The 17487-nt window shown below is 43.6% G+C and overlaps 1 protein-coding gene across 5 annotated transcripts in view; it reads right to left on the bottom strand.

Moving 5' to 3' along the window:
* Positions 1-6602: 6602 nt before the first annotated feature.
* The window catches only part of IMPG2 (interphotoreceptor matrix proteoglycan 2), a 62301-nt gene continuing 51416 nt past the window's right edge, over positions 6603-17487 (bottom strand). For 3 of the 5 annotated variants that reach the window (XM_080374630.1, XM_080374629.1, XM_080374631.1), the window contains exons 14-20: positions 15709-17435; positions 14646-14865; positions 13261-13471; positions 11037-11225; positions 10652-10850; positions 9682-9761; positions 6603-8781 (exon numbers count right to left, since the gene is read on the bottom strand). In XM_080374630.1, coding sequence (XP_080230756.1) covers positions 8769-8781; positions 9682-9761; positions 10652-10850; positions 11037-11225; positions 13261-13471; positions 14646-14865; positions 15709-17435 — 2639 coding nt within the window. In that variant the 3' untranslated portion in view covers positions 6603-8768. Of the gene's footprint in view, positions 9762-10651; positions 10851-11036; positions 11226-13260; positions 13472-14645; positions 14866-15708; positions 17436-17487 lie in introns of all 5 variants that reach the window. The other 2 variants (XR_013925912.1, XM_080374632.1) reach the window with 2 other exon arrangements.

Below are 17487 nucleotides of genomic sequence, written 5' to 3'. Positions count from 1 at the left end.
GAAGGGTCTTGCTGAGAGGGCAGACTCTCTTTCGCACTGTCAATGCGGCTGCAGTGGAGGGGGGGATGCTGGCTGCCCCTGTGGGGCACTCCTTGCCAGGCCAGCAATTGACAGCTGCTCTAGCAGTTGCTGCAGCCAGCCGGGTTTTCCAGAGCTCTGTTGCTGATCAAGGCAGTAGATCAGCACTGATCAGGCCATCACTTGTATTGTCCTGTCTGCTCCCCGGCTACAGGCCTGGAGCCCTCTTTGCTGGGCACAGACTAGTTCAGTGCTGGAAGCAGGCTGAGTGGCCTCACGGTCCGTGTAGAATAGCTTACCCAAGGCGGCAAGTTAACCCACACTGAACTTCAGCCTGCACTACCCTGCACAGGATCTCTACATGTAGACCATTGGCCTGAATCCAAGCTAAGCTAATAGTCTTCCCTTTTAGTGTGATGTTGACTGTTTGTGGTCCACATATTATATGGCAGCTTTACTGAGCTGACAGTTGCTTGGCAGGCTGTGGTTGCTTTTGGCTTTCTTGCTGATGCTCAGGAGAACCACAGATGTCCATATGGTATTTTGAAGGCAGCTGCAAATGAGATTTACTCAGCTGGAGTCAACCAGAAACCTTGTAACTGTAGAGTAGGCTGATACATCTCTTGTTGCTTTTTGGGATGGAGAATGAGACTCCAGACATGGCTGCTTGGTCACCTTTTAGTACCATAAAAAGTGGAGAAAGTGTAGTATCTCTGGCCCACATCAACAGGTATAGAAGTGCAGGCTGACAGCCATGCCCTTGAATTGGAATGGATATACATCTGGCATCTTAAATAGTTACCAAAACAATCTTGTATCTTAGTGAGATGCTCTTCTGCATTTTGATTTTAAAAACAAAACCCGTGACACCTGCTTTGGAAAAAGCTCTTAAAATATTTTTTTACAGAAAGATGGAAAGTGAAGACATGACTGGATTGATAGGAGGACATCCTGTCTCAGCCTCTGAACAAAGGAAATTTAGAGTTGGAGCACTGTCTGGAAGCTGCTACAAATAAAATTTTGCCATAGTGGCATGAAGGATTGGAGTTTGGGGCCAGGTGTCTTGAGTATGCAGTAATTATGGATAAGAGATAATAAAAATAGAAAAGTTTGTTTGGGAAGTTAAGGAACGACAGCCTATGTTGTGGGAGGAAAAAAAACCCTGAAAGTTTGCTTTTTCTTTATATATTCATGGAAAAAATGTGGAAAGGTAGAGAGATTTCAAATTGTGAGTTTTGGCACTAGAAAGACACTGGAGTGCTCTTCCCCTCAGCCCTTCCTCCCCCAGTTTGAAGGTATTCTTTGCCTTGGCTCTAGTTCATTTCATAGTTCATTTCAGAGGTTAGATTTTTTAAACTGCGGTTTTACCATGCTGTGTGTATGGAAAAAAGAGCAGATGTTTCAGTGCACATACCAAACAGACACAGAGCTGAAGTGAGTATTTCCTAGAGTGTCTCATGTCCTGCAGTGAAAATGTCCCTCCAGGCTTCCTCCAAAGTTCAAGAAATTCTGCTCCTTTCTCCTATTGTGAACATACATCTGTCCTTTATCCTACCCTTAGTAAGCACCTTTAAAATCAGAGCTGGACAGGACTGCTTCCTATTGCTACAGTTTCACTTAGACTTTTGTTTCTGACTTGTTGCTGACCCAGACAGCAGCCAAGCTTTGTCCTTTGTCCATTTTTCTTCCCTTCTTCCCACCCTCAAAGCATCCTGAAGTGGGATCCAGTTGACACAGATGTAGAGCAGTTATTGCTGTTGCTAGTGGGCTGGGTTGGATGCTTCTTTGATTTGAACTAAGTTCTAATTAGGCCCTTCAAGCTGAAGCTCTTGGATACTGTTTGCACGAACTAGAGGGAGCAAAGCTCAGAGTGGCAAAGTTTTGAGGCAAGCATGGTGTAGATCAGCACAAGTCCTGAAATGATCAAATAACTCTAGCTGTGTAAGACAGCTGATGAGCTTAGAAAATCCTATCAAAGAGTAACTAATGGTATTTTGCTGTACCAGGTCTGTTTTTCAGAATGAATTGCATGTGGGTTATTGCATGGTCTGACATTAAAACTGGATAAATGCTTCTGGTTTTCAAATCTGGTTAAAAAAAAAAAAAAAAGGAAGTAAAAACTAGTATTTCATCCCTTTGCTGACCAATCTTTGTGAGATTTGAGGCTTCCCATTTCCCAGAGCAGAATGGGGACCGTGCATGGCCATTTTGCCATCATATGTCAGGAGGCTTAATTAACTAGAGCTGGTTTTAAAGATGTTCATGAGAGATTTGTGCAGGGGTTGAAGAACTCACATCTTTGGTTTTCTGTACTAAAGGGCTGAATAGCTCTCCTATTTTTGCTGGGGTTTCTTGCGTTTTTTTTCTCCATGACTTCCAGCTCAAGTTTTTCACGTTATAAAATTATCTGCTTTTTGCACATTAATAATTAAACAGTGGGAAGTTTTGTTTAATGTTTATAGAACATAATGGTCATCACAGCTAATCAGGTTTTTATATCATGACATGGGATACTGTGCGGTGCTCCATCTGGAGAGGAACGGTTGATGTTTTATAAGTTTGTTCACAGACAACTGAGGGTACTTGATACAAGACACTTCTCAAATGGGTGCTGAGCAGTGAAGCTGCAGAACCTCAGCTACACTTGGTTACACATACCCCTTGCTAATATTTCAGAAGTAAAATTTTCCAGTTAACCTCCTTTGCTACATACATATGCTGTACTTAATCCTTCCTCCCTGCTTATCTCTGGATGTGGCAGTGGCAGGTTGCCTGACTGGCCGGAACAGTCGGAGTTCTGCCTTCCCCTCTGCAAAGCCACATTAAGGATACTTAAGCAGGAGCAGCTTATTGACTTGAATGTATATCAAACTATACTGATCATGGGGTGTTTCTCCTCTTCCTTATATAGAAAAATTCCCTAAAAAACCTGTTGATTTACTTTGTTGCTCCTAACACGACTTTCTTCCTTCTTTCCAGGCTAAATGATCCCTTTTTGGAGACTGGTTTGTGCTGCCTGCAAACCGTGGGCTGGTTCTCTGCTTCACACGCCTTACCAGCAGCTTCCGTTTCCTTTTTTCTTGGCAGGTAAGTGCAAAGCTCTTACTTTGTGCTTTGCCCTTTGAAAAATGTCAGTGGAGTCATGTCATGTGCTGAGAGATGGCCCCAGAACACTTGCCATCAACCATACTCTTTTAAGTTGTCTACCCACTGATTCTGCTTTCTGTTAGCTTGGTGTATTTGGTGTTGCATTAGACATGATGTGTCCCATCGGGAGCTGTGTGCATAATGCAAAAGATTTGACTCTTGGAAGGTCAATCTTTGCAGGTATGAGGCTCCCAGTCATGATCACTGCAAGCCTCGGGAGGGTATTTCAGTGAGGGGTTGTTGGTTGGTTTGATGCTATTAAAGGAAGTATGGTGAGCTGACATTGTAAATGCTGGTGTGGCAGGGAGAAGGGCAAAGTGAGAACTCCTTACAGAGGAGCTCTGTAGAACCACACTGCCTTCCCACCATGGCTGTGGGTTTCTGTCCATGCCTCAGGGGAGCAGGTAGAAAGCAAACCCTTAAAAAGTAAGTGTGGGAAGTTTTTTTGATTATTTTTTTGTGATTGGTTGTTTTGATTGGGTTTTTTCAAATCAAAGCTTTAAATAAGAAATAACAAAAGATGACAAAAAAAACCCAAAAAAACAACCCAGCAAAAAAACCACACCACACCAAAAAAAAACAACACAAAACAAAGCTGTGCAAGCTGTGCAGTGGTCTCTGGTTTACTGGAGAACTGCATAAAGCGTTTTTGTGGATCAGACCCCTCTGATCTTCCCATCTGAAATCAGGGACGGGAACAACAGCCCCTCCCTTACTGAGCAGATGACTGGAACTGTGAACAGTGAACCTCAGCCAGCAGTTACCTGTAGGTCACACTAGGAGACTCAAGCCCTGCACTGCTGCTAGAAGTGCTTTTGCATCCCACTCCCTTTCTGGGACAAGAGATCATGTAATCGCTGTGTAATCCTCTTTAGGTAGAGCTGAGTGAATTTCCTTGTAGCTGTCTCCTGTGAGTAGATGGAGGTCTTTCACTCTTGGGATTGCTTGTATGCTCACTGCTGAGACTCTGCCTCTTCCCTTGCCCTCTTTTTCTCCAGCCACATGCCCCTGTTATTGCAAAAAGTTTTGATGTATGGCCTTATCCATTATTGTTGCTGCTTTCATTTCTGTTCAAGCTACGTCATCCCTTCCAGAAAGGCATAGTTTCCCCATCTGGTAATCAGCTGTGGAGATGCAATCGCAACTCCAGTTAACACTGACTCTAACTTGTGTTTAATATGAGACTTTTGAATAACATTTCAACCTCCGATAATCCAAGACAGATAGAATTTTTTGTTGTTTTGGTTGTATAAACAAGAGGGGGTACCCTTATAAAAGGCAGTTTACTCCAACTCATGTATTTAACACAGAATCATAGTCCTTAGACATGCTAACAGTAGAATAGATTGGGAAAAAAAAATGGCATGCATCCCACAAAATTCCAGCGCTAAGGGTATTTTTCATCCTGAAACAAATAAGAGTCAAAATGTGGTTTTATGTTGAATTGGAAACACAGGAAAACTAAAAGCATAGGTTTGGAAGTGGTGTTCAGCTGGCTCCTTCTGAACGGCTGTAGCACCTCAGGCAAGCTGTTGTTTTAGTCCTGCAACATGCTGTCATCCTCCAAGCAGAGCTCCCTGCTGCGAGTGTATTTCCCACTGCTAAGTACAGTGGGTGACCCAGCAAGGAGGGTGAAAACAGCATGGGCGAGAGTCCAGGAGGACAGGAACTCAACTAAAATTCCTGGGGCCATTAATATATGGAGTAGGAGAGCCAGCTAGTGTTGAATGTGGCAAAAACAAAACCTTCCCACTTGGACTGACACATGAAAAAAATTTCTTTCCTGGCTCAGAAAGAGCTTTGGGATTTTTTTTTAGTTGAGAAACCAAAGTGCATGGATGGATGTTATATACTACATGATCCAGTTTGTGAACAGATGCTTTAAGTAGTGGAAAGATACGACACAAATGCTGCTGGTGTTACAGTACACTTCAAGTAAACAAAGCGCCATGAAATTCCTCTGTGCTTTCTACTAATACTTAAATAGTAACAACGCCCCATCATTATTTCCTATGCTGTACAAAGTCAGTCTGTATCCTACAGTGCTTACAGACAGACAAATTGATATTGGTGAATAATTTTGCTTTGTATTTTAACAGGATGAGATGACTGTCCCTGTGAGGGAGCTCTAGTACCTTAGCGTGCCTGCTGTCCACAGAGTCCACGTGGAAGAGTGCTGAGTCCTGTCATACTCCTTTTGCAGCTTTCACAACAAGGACTAATTCCAGCAGGTCTGATGAGGAACATGAGTTAGAAAGTCTTGATTGTTAAAACTTTTTCCATTTTAGCCATTAAGCTCTTAAGTTCTTAATCTAAACTTTATTCATGCTTCCTTGTTTTGGGAGAAAATAATTGTTTCAGCTGTCTCTAAGGTCATGAAGAAATCTCTTTTCTGGGACCAAATTGTTACCCAGCAGTACATGAAGCCACAGGCCAGACCGTAACCAAAAGATACGGAGTAGCTGAGTAAGGCTCTGTCCTTTGCTAAAAAGCTACCAAATGAAAGGCAAGCACACAGTTCCTGAAATGCAGCTCAGAATGCTTGTTCTCTGCCTGAATTTCCAGCCATGGTAGAATTCTGCCCCTGTGGACTGGTGCCTTGAGGTGTAAAAGGGAAAGCTATGAGAGACCCCAGAAATGGTATAGGCAGAACTTGCACCCAGTGGTTTTTGCAGTACGTGGCACTGTGGTCTGGCATGGGTTGCTGTACACAAGGGCAGCCTCTGTTACAAGGGCAGCCAGTGTCCTGCAGGGTGTCATTTTCTTCTGTTTCAAGCCTTGAGGAGGCCACAGAAGCTGATAGACCCGTCAGTGCTCAGTAAACAATAATTGCTTTTGTCCATGTCCATGAATTAAGCCAAGTCATTCAAATCTGCACTTTCTAATTCTAGCAAGTGAGAACCTGCATGTTAACTGATAACAAGTCCTGGTAAATTTGTACACAGAGCTTGTTTGGTTTTGGTTTTTTGTTGTTAGGGTATTAGAGTTCTTTGTGTCTGCCTTGGATTGGGAAAGTATAAAAGAAAGTAGGTTCATTTAGTCTTTCTTGGTGTGCTATAAGATGCATCATCAAGTAGTTTATCTAAAGAAGTTTGAAGGGAGTGAGTGTTTGGTTGTGGGTTTAAGGCTTCAAGATCACTTAAGTAACATGTTTCGACTCCTTGATTAGAGCTGAAATGTCTTCAAAATGGGCAAAGAGCTTAACCGAAAGCAAAGCACTCAGTTATGTGCTTCCCAGTATGAATTTTCAGAATATGACCTTGCAAGTGATAATGAACCACATCTGGCACTTTTGTTAGCAAAGGAGTTTAACAGCTTACCTTACTCTGTTTAAAAAAGACCCAACAAACTTGCCATCCTACATGCACAAATCATCATGACTAAGATACCTTCTGCATTTCAAACTCATAGTTTCTACATAAATTTTATAGAAAAAATATTTTGGAAATAGTTTTTTATTGTAGTGAAAATAAGATACCATTATGTTCACATGTATACACACACACACAAAGAAAAGATGCACTGTATATACACTGAAATGCCTCATACTCAGTGTAATCAAGACTTTGTTCAGCTTGTGCACAGCAGATACTCGAATACCTTCAAAACGTGCCTGATCCCAGCCACCACCCTCTGCTGTGCTTAGCAGAACAGCACCACAGCTCCCCAGGCTGGCAGCCCAGCTGCACAGGAGCAGGTCACACGCCGGTGCCTACCCTGAGACCAGTGCTTCTCGACACTGTGCATGATCACAGGCCCTGGCGTTCCAGGATGGCTCAGCCGTGCTGTCGCAGGGGCAGGAGAGAACAGGCTGTGTGCCTCAGCAACCTTGGACCAGCTGCTCTGAGAGCCCTCAGGTCACCCAGCAGAACTCTGTCTCATAACATCTGGTCACAGTGATGGTCAGCAGCACCATACTACTTCCTGCTGGCTTGCATTATTTGAGCTTACAGTGGTTTATGTATGCATTTTTTTGACAGATGTGTGGCTCTGATACCCATTCCCTGCCACTTAAGGCAAGAAGATACTACACAAGTGATCCAGTGAGGTCCTCCAGAACACACAGCTGTACTGAAATATTCACCTGCTATAGCTGACAGACAAGTAAATAGCTCTCACTGTCACTTAACTCTGAAAAGTATCGGGTGGCTGTTGGCACATGTGGGCCAAGAACTACGGGCTTTGTAGAACAAATAACTTGGCCTTATTCGGTAGCAGAAGCTAATGTGAGGCTGCTAGCGCCCTAACCTGACAGCCGTGTCAGGAGAGGTACCAGGTGACCAAACAGAGCCCCAGCACAACATGTAGTCAGAACGCTCTGCATAACTTGACGATAAAACTCCATTTCTATACCATGGAGGTCCCCATCTCAGTTCAGCTATTTTAAATAGCTACAGGCTGACTTCTGTTTAAGTCCTACACTGACTTCCACTAAGCCGAGAATAATCTCATTTTTTCCCTTCCCTGTAGGAAAGTGCTGCCATCTACCAAATATGCATGCACTTCAGTGCCACAGCCTGATTTTGAAACAGGGCTCGTGGCAGGCTGTTTGCCCAGTTCAGTAGAGAAAACTCAAATATTAGATGGCTGAATTCAACACTGAGTAAATACTAATACTTTTAAAAAGGATGGGCACAAATGCCATTGTAGTATTTCATCATTAAACTACTCATCTTTCTATTTCAACAATTAAATCCATTATGAAAATAAGCTGGTAGGGAAATACACAACAACTATATAATGCATATTAACTTTAAAAATACCAAACAAATTGTCTACATACAAAAAAAAAGTCAACATTCATCACTTAAGTTTCACAGAACATTTGTGTGGTGGAAGCCCTTCTGTGCCCCACACAGCTTCTGTGTCTGCCAGGAGCAGCTGGAGAACCAGCCATCCTGGCTTCAAAAAGGGGGTACTGTCCTGCAGGAGGGGTGCCCCACAGGGGCACTGACAGGCGGCAGGGATGCTTAGGGGGGCCCTTAGGAGGCCTGCAGGCTCAGGGCTGTCTTATCTTTGCTACTGCCAGGTGACAAAATGTACATCAGGCAGCTGCACCAAAGAAAAGTTTTTTCAGAGAGGTCACGTTAGTGTTTACAATGGGAATGCTTTAAAATAATGCTAACAATTCTAGCACGGTAGTTATCCCCTACAGATCATTTGCTTGCAAACCAAGTATTTCCTTCCACTAGTGGTTTACACCTGTGAAATCGCTACAGTAGCCTCCAGTGAGGGGATAAATGCCAGACATGGATTTTAAACATGCATTTTATTTTTGTTGTGCATGATTCTTCTCTTACCTGAGGAGATTTTTTGGTTTTGTATACAAACTTTCACTATCCATTTCAGAGTTAAAGAAAAATGAACTTTCATAACCTTTGCCACTTGTGATCACCTCTTAAAAATGTCACTTGACACAGAAAAGCCAGAAGTAATTGAGATAAACAGACATCTGTACATTTTAGCCATTCATTTAGAAAACATCTGTATCCATCCATGCAGTGTTAAGACTATAAGTAACTTCGCAGTTACATCTGAGCCCATTGCTATGGCAGCAAGGTAGTCTTTATCTCCCACATGCATTCTACGGATTTCTTTTTTGCTTAAAGCAGCTTCCTGAAATGAAAAACAGAGAAGCAATGATTTAAGTTAGTCTTTTTCAGACGACGGACTCAAGAATTATATGAGACAGCCCTTACTGTTTTCCAGCTGTGGAAAATTCAGATGCTGATCCTTGTCAAGATGCGAATCTTGAATCAACAACTGACATGGAAAAATGTGAACTGCTGTTATGTTTAATTAAAATAAAAGTATAGTTGATGATCTTGGAACACAAGGTTTTTGCTACTGTTGCTATATTTAATGGGATCACAAGGAATTGTAACTACAGTATCTTTCAATCTAACACAGCTAGCTGTAATTTGCTACTTGCTACAGTGAGAATATAGTCCAGAAGAGTGTGCATGCTAATGATTAATTCCTTGATGGCCATTTTCATCATTAGCTTTATCAAAGGACATGGCTCAGCTTGATTTAATTGTTGGGAATTGTAAGCTTTCTTATATGGTAGGTGCCCAAAGTACTGGACAGGACTGTACTAGTGACCTGTTGGTTTTCTGTTAGTTGGCGAGTCTTGAGAACTCAAGATAAACTAACACACTTTTAAAATTTCTATTTTAAATAGGACAGTAGGCAACAGTAACTAAACTAGAAGAGTTACAAAGTTTCTATCTGTACTTTTAAGGACCTGAATTGATGTCAGTGCTTCTCTGACACCCACTAACTTTGAGATTCCCCTTCACTACTTTTAGCATACCTTCTGGGGCTATCTACTTTTGACATTGACAATTCTAAGTACTTTAAAAGAGTTGAACCTCTTCAGAAATAATGTTGAAATCTTAACTTCTACTGTCCCAGCATTTTTAGACCCTTTATATAAAAACTACAGTACTGTAGTAAAGGCCACATGAGAAAACATCAAAGGAGTTAGTTATCCAGACAAAATATTTCACTCACACTTGATGCTGCCTAACAAACTCTGCAAACTGACGGTCTTTAGCGTAGAGCTCTATAATTCGAATTCTGTCCTGAATTTCCTAGAATACAAGAAATACAATTGTAAGTACAAAGTAGAAATTAGAATACTACTGAAAGAACTGATTTCTGGGTTTTGGAAAATAAAAACTCCTATGCTTTGCTATTTCAAGGAGTAGAGCTTGAAACTGTGCACTCCAATGCTAAAATTCTTCTTCATGCCTTTTTTTATTTTATTTTATTCCCTTTTGAAGTGAAGCACTTCATTGGAATCCAGCAATACCTTTAAAGCAAAACCAGGGTTTGGACAGAGTGTGGCATTTCAACAGGCTTTAACAAAACCATTTTATCTCTCATAGATACTTTCCCTACAAGCCCGGCTACAGGCTGGATTCACATCTCGCACAGTTGCTTAAGGATCTGTGGTTAGTTCCTGGATGTAAATCCTTTCTCTTTAGCCTTCTAGAGTAAACCCTGGGTACTGTGTATACAGGAAGAGAGGAGAAGGATATGATCTAACTTGCAGGTTATGGAAACATCTAAACTTCAAAAAAAAAAAAAGAAAAAAGGAAAAAAAGGCCTAGATGCGACAAGTTTTCACTGTAGAACTGCTCTTAAATAAGGTAGTTGGCATTAAAAGCTAAAGGCTGCGTCGAGCCATAGCGTGATCCTCCTCAACTCCCGTGAAGTTACTTAAGCAGTTCACTCCTTTATCATGTGAAATTCATTAGAGGCCAGAACACACTCAGTTCCTTTCTCTGTACCTAACTGCAAGCAGGGAAAGAAATCCTCTCTCTCTTCTCCTAAGTAGTTGCAGCAGCCATAGTTGCAACTTGTTCATCTAGAGCTGAAACTGGGGAAAGACTGGGCCCAGCTTTCAGGTTGCAAATGTGGAATAAGCTTACTGTTTACACGATCTTTTCCATGCCACTATGAAAACAAGGTCATTTACCTCCTTAGTAAGCTCACTGTTTTCATAAATGTGCCTGATCTCTTCACTGCTGTAGTCTGTGGATGTCTCTGCACTGGTAGAACTGTAGGAGGTTAGCTGAGGGTATCTCCGGTAATAATGGCTGTAGCCAGTTGTATCGCTTTCATACATGGGGTTGTATTTAACTGCGTTCTCAATGGACGAGAGGCTGTCACCCTGCCTGAGGGAGCAATAAACACACTGTGAGCTTCCCTGCAGCCTGAAAGGGCAGCAGACAGGTTAAGGAAGCCTGACGTTTGAAGGTGCCTGTACATTCTGTTGCTTGTCAGCTGCATGATACAAGACTTACAACAAATGATCATTATTGTAGCAGATGTGTGTTAAAATACCAGATGGTGTCACTTACCCCTGTGAGTCCTCTGTGTCACTCTTTGTGTACTGGTCTCGAAGGGTCCTGGCCAAGAAGAAGATGACAGCAGAAGCCACAAGAAGGAATCCTGCCACAGAAGCAATTGCAATACCGACCACCAGTGGCTCAGACACGTATTCTTCACAGTGCTCCCCTCTGTACCACCAGTTCTCTCCCACGCGACACCTGCAACCAAGAAACACAGGGAAATTTAACAGCAGCAAAAGCTTTTGTTAATGTGAATATATCTGACCTCCTGTCACGACGTGGCCTCAGTTAAGTCACCTCAGTAAATACTTTTGCATGTTCAAGCACCAACTTTCTATTATTATTGTGAACTGCCTTTTTGGTACAGAATAATCCAAAAAGTTGGAAGGGACCTTTAAAGGTAATCTAGTCCCAACCCCTTCCTCCTCCTCCTGTGAGGGGCAGGGACCCCTTCCCCCAGCCCCGGCTGCCCCCAGCCCTGTCCAGCCTGGCCTTGAGCCCTGCCAGGGACGGGGCACCCACAGCTGCTCTGGGCAGCCCGCTCTGGTGCCTCACCACTCTCACAGTAAACAATTTCTTCCTTGTATCTGGTCTGAATCTACCCTCTTTTTATTTCAAACCATTCCCCCTTGTCCTACCACAACAGGCCCTGCTGAAAAGTCGGTCCCCATCTTTCTTATAATCCCCCTTCAAGGATTGCAAGGCTGCAATAAGGTCTCCCCACCCTTCTCTTCTCCACACTGAACAATCCCAATTACTGAATTGAGTGAAGATAGGTAAAACAATAAAAGGATAACACATTTGTGATGGAAAAAGCCTGTGGTTTATGCAATTTAGAGTAGCTCGTGATATGTTAAAACTGGAGGGTGTTTAAACTAAGTAAAAAGTTACGCCTTGGTTGAGCCTTGCACATGACGTATCAAGCATCTTGTAATGTAAATACAGATGAAGGTGTTTTAAATGAACAGAATGTTTACAGCACAGTGAAGTCTGCAACTATTAGTTAAATAAATATATAAAATAAATGACTAGAAAGAAGTGTGCATCCAAAATTGTATCTTTGGAATCGTTGCCCAAAACAGCATTCAGTATTTCAGCCTTGCTGTGGTTTTGAACACGAGGACTTAAATGTCAATGTCTTTAAATATACAGTAAAAATAATACATTTGCATTATGTGTGTTTGGGAGTTTTTGCTATAAAAACTCAAGGAATTGTAAGGTATTATGACCACTCACAGCAGTGAGCCTTATTAATAAGAAACATCAGTAATAAGTCTTTTAACATAAATATCTGAAGTAGTTTCTGAAAGTAGTGTGCAATACTTCAGATTTTTCAAAATGTTCTTACAAATACTAGCCGGAGCATGCTTGAGTTCAGATACATTACCTGCTTCTAATTAACACTATTATACAAATCTGATAAAATTTGTAATACAGCCACGATAATATCCATCTTTATAGCTTTAGAAACATTTTTATTTCTGCTGTTAACTGCTAGGACTCCTAATATTGACTTCAGAGACATTCTAAGTAAACTTTAAAAAAAAGAAAAAATATCATGTGCAATGTCAGAAGGAGCATCAGTTTGTCTCTGTCTCGTACAAAGTCTTTTTCATTGCCTGTAAATTGCTGAGATCCCCTTCAAATGCATCTGGATGTTTTTAAAAGCAAAAATTTGAGCCGGGGGGTCTGTGCCTTGACCTTTTTATGAACCACGTGTGATTTTTCCCAAATGGTCAACGATCTACTTTCATGACTTACAGCATAAATGTATAAAGAATAGTGTTCTTGGTCAAGTGTATGAATATGCCTTTCAGATACAAATTTTTGTGATGGAATTAAGTCTCATATGTTTTATGACATTATCTAACACTTTGCTACTTGAAAAGACCTCTGGAGATAAATTCTGGCCCTAAAGGTCAATGAAGGTTATTGGAACAACTGAGTATGTTCCATAACTACCATTTTTCCTGGTTAGTTTTATTTCCTGATGTTTATATTCTATTAAATAAATATGTTGCTGTCTCATTTCTGATACAGACAAGGAAAAGTAATGTTAATATTGGAAATTCCATACAGCAGCAGCATAATGTGAATGATAATCATTCTCCTCTCACTTGTTACACGTTACCTTATGGAATTTTGGACCAGTCTTGCAGAATGCTACAACAGAGGAGGCAGTACGGGGTTTCCATACGGGACACACGTACTTCAGACAGCAGGACTGACCTACCTACAGATGGCCCCTTGCCCAGGGCTTATGTCGCACTTCCCATCGTTCAGGCAGAAGTTTGGTTGCAGATCACAAATACTATTGCACGGCAGCCCGTCGATGCTCAGGTAGCCAGGATTGCAGACGCACTCAGCTTCCCCGCTCCAGCGATTTACTATGCATTCAGAGAACTCGTTGCAGGCCTGGAACTTGCAGGGATCTGCTTGCTCGCCTGAGAACACACAGAGCGGAAAATTGTAACAACAGAGGAGAACCTCAACTGAGGTGAAGTGCTGGCTGGCTGCTGCCATTTTCTCTAATGGTCTGTTAGTTAAAATAACCCACAGAAATCCAGCACGCACCTTCCCTGAGTTACAACAGGTTCTGCTAAGGTGAACAAGCACTAGGATGTTCCTCTGCACAGCACGTGTCAGTGCTACAGCTAAGACCACCCAACAAGCCAATCAAAAAAGCAAGTATAAAGTGCTCTTTTCCTTATTGGAATGTGCAGCACTCAGATGTTCTCTGTCTGCTGGAACTGTATTTTGCAAATGAGTAAAACACAGCTGATCTCCAGTATTTCTTGTTACAGAAAACCTAAGCGGCATATGGGGGGGCACGGGGACTGTGGGCACTCACTACTTCCTGTGAGGGGATCTGCCTTTGTGTCTGCAAGGAAGGTGTGTAGCATTTGAGATACCTCACTCTGGCATGCAGTTAAATGATCAAAACCAGAAGATGCGTCATGCTAATCTGACCATCTTTATAAGAGAGCTACCTTGGAACAACAGCTGCAATTTGCCAACAGGTCAGCACCATTATTTTCCTCTAACCTTCAAAGAGGAAATATTTCAGAGTTGCTGACATGGTAAACTACTGGCTAACGTGGACCGAGAGGAAACTTTCTCCCTGTATCAGAAAGTGAACTAAGAGGGCCTGTGACTTTTTTGTGCAACAAGAGCTCACCGCAGGAGTGAGGCAGCAGCTGTTACCTGTGCCAATGCCCACCCCGTGGAGTAAGTTCAAACCACACGTGAAACTAAGCACAAGGGAGATGGGCACCACTGCTCCGGCTGGCCAGTCTGCCCCCCCCCTCCCCTCCCCTCCCCCGTGAAAGTGCAGTGGCGTTACACAGAATGTTAACGTGAGCTGGTTTTGCCCCCATATTTCTGTATGGGCCCCATACAGTTTGCTCAGTCTGGATTCACTCAGATTTGGATCTCTTTAGTCCCTTAACAGATTTTCATGCGTTGGTTTGGTTGAACTCTCTGAAAGACTCTTTCTAAAGCCAAGCCTGCGAAAAGCAGCGAGCCGTGTCCTGAGCCACTGGGATCCTTAGTGAGTTCTTGAAGTAGAAGTTGCTTTAAATCCCTTGGCTCTAAACTGCATTCCCCTGCCATCCTTACCTGATTCCACATCCAGGGAGTATTTATCGATGGCCAGGTTCATGGTGTGATATGCAGTGTTGCAGAAGTCTTCCAGGATCATGTACACAGCATTGGTAACGTTCCGAGGCACAGGTTTGGCAAATTTCATTCGACTGTTCACCACAATGCTGCCATTTCTGAAGTTCAGGATCTCCAGGTTCTGGAAGCCCGTCAGATTTGACTGAAGGTAGGGCACCAGCTGCAACACAGGGGACGGGGTGGAAGAGCTGCATGGCTGCACCACTGCTGGAGGCAGCTGCACTGTTACCACCCCAGACAGCGGGGCTCTGCGTTGTGCTGTCCAGCAGAACTGCCCAGCGGGGGCCTCTGCAGGCAGCCTGCCAGGAGCCCGCTGCCCACACGCAGACAAGTGTCCAAAAATCTGCAGATCAGAAATACAGTTCTCGGGACACACGTAGTGCTCTGCCTTGATCCGAGCACCAGGCATGCTCACGGTTTGACGGGGTGTTCCCTTCAAGTATGTCCCCGTCCCTCCCTTCTCCTTCCCTCCATCTTCCACAACAAAACGTTCGTTCCAGTTGGGAGAGGGCAATTCCCAGGTTAAAATCTGACATTCATTGCTGTGTAACTGCTGGGGGGATTCACTAGCCATCAGTTGAGGAACTGCTGAGTTCCCTGAAGTACCCGTTACTTGGGATGGGTTGAATGTTGCAGAAGGGTGGCATCGCCACAGCCCCCGTTTATTCTCTCTCCCCACCCCCAGCTAAATACAGAGCGCTCTGGAAGCAGGTAAGGGGAGTGGGTAGGGACCCCAGGTACGCTGCTACATTTATTGACACAAGCAGAGCATCTGGTCCATAACACTAAAAAAACAGACACTTTGGAGACACTGACTGAATAGAAGCCAAACAACACCCCCCACACACCCCACTTGCAGGCAGAATTTTCCCACAGAGGAACAGAAATCATATCTGTAAAGACCAGTCTTGAGTTGCTCTGTGCAAAAGCAAGCAGACGAACTCATTTACCAAAATTTTTTGTCTGTTTGGCCACGGACATTCAGTACAGAAGTGATTCTTACCAGTTCCAAGAACCGCTGCTCCAATGCTTTGTATTCAGGGGAGTTTTTATTGAACAGGTCCTCTGAAAACATCATGTTGGTAACCCGAAGGCTGAAAAACACAACTAGAGCTCGTGATGGGACAGGGGTACTGTCACGATTTTCGTGTGTGGCCCAAGCCATGCTGGCCATCTCTGTGGACTGGAGGCGAGTTGTGAGCTCCACGTGACTCTCTGTCATGCTCCTTCCCTCCTCAGTCAGCTCGGGGGAGACGCGGGCAGTGCTCACACGGTCCAGCTCCGCCGTGACATTCAGGGCTCTCGTCACTTCATCTCCCAGCTTTGTTGTGGCCGCAGAGGATGCCATGGATCCCGCAGGAGGGAGATGGGACGGAAGCTCAGCAGCGCCTGTTACACTCACCGTTATGTGAGGGTTCATAACGGTGCTGAGACTCATGGAAACGTGCGTGCCATGGTCCGTACTGCCCTGCCCAGCGAAGCCCCCTAGAGCAGTGGTCTGATGTATCACTGGAGGAACTGCAGTTGAAACTCGCGCGGCAGTTGGCGCTGCTGATGGCGCTGTCTGATCCAGTGAGTTTTCTAGGGCTCTGGCAGTAGGCCAGACGCTAGCTGGTTTCTTCACTGCTGACCCAGTAACATCTCGGCCTGCCAACGACGAATCTAGGGTGTGCTGCTCTTCCACGGAAGCATCAGGGTTTACCGTGGAAGGATCTGCAGTCAGAATAGCTTCTGAAGAGCTTGTGTCCAAGTGGCCTATTGTAGCAGCTTCAGTTCCATCTGCCTGCTCCACTGTGAATAGTTCTTCTGTCGTTGGCCTGTCTTTGCTTTGGTGTTCATCTGCTTCAGAAATGAAGTTCTGACCTACACTGGACTCTTCAGGTTGCTCCGTTCTGACGGTCCCTGTAGATGTAAGGAGACTGACTTCCACAGGCAGTGCAAGTGTACTGTGTGGTGACCCAGGGGTCACTCCAGTTGGCATGTCTGAAAAGGAATGGTCCACTGAAGGTTCCAGAACCAAGGATGGTTTAACAAAAGAAGACTCATACATGCCGAGTGTTTCTGTCTGTGTAGACGGTTCCACAGATGATGTCTGTAACAGAGGCACCTGCTGAGTTGTAGTCTCTGGAAAGACAAATATTTCAGACTCGTCGAGGAAATCCTCTTTTATATTAGCTGTGCCTTCATTCTCATCTTTGGAAGGATCATCATCTAATTTATTCCTAGAGTTAAGAATATAGTCTAAGATCATCCCATCAGAAATATCCTCTCTTCTGATTAACAAGGACTCATTGTCGTCTTCAACCCAGGTGTCGGGACCAGGGTAGAAAACTGGTTCTAGCGTTGCTTCTTCCCAAGGCCAAATATTTGATTCCATTTCTTTTCCTGAACCATCAGAAGTGGAACCAGACCCGTCGTCATTTATAACTCCAAGGTACATATCAGTTTCGTCTTCCATAGGGTGTACTTCCAAGGGAAAAGGAGTTTCTTCCACAGACTCAGGCAACACAGAGCCTGCGCTGTTACTGCCTGCAGGGCTACCCAGAGCTCCTGCTTCCTTCTCAGCAGATGCTGTTTCTTTAATACCAGTCTCTGTGACTGACGAAGAGGCCACTGTTGGTGCAGAAGGCAGGGGAGCTGCATAGTCATCTGTAGATGGAGTTTCTTCAGGCACGAGGTGAGGATGACTTGAAGGCAAAAGGTCTTCAGATGGTCCAGTATCTTCAAACACTAAAAATAAAAATAAATTTCCAATTAGTTGTTATTTATGATAAAAAGTGTC

Source organism: Falco punctatus, assembly GCF_963210335.1.
Source record: "Falco punctatus genome assembly, chromosome: 2".
Taxonomy (NCBI): domain Eukaryota; kingdom Metazoa; phylum Chordata; class Aves; order Falconiformes; family Falconidae; genus Falco; species Falco punctatus.
This window is presented reverse-complemented; position numbering and strand designations above follow the sequence as displayed.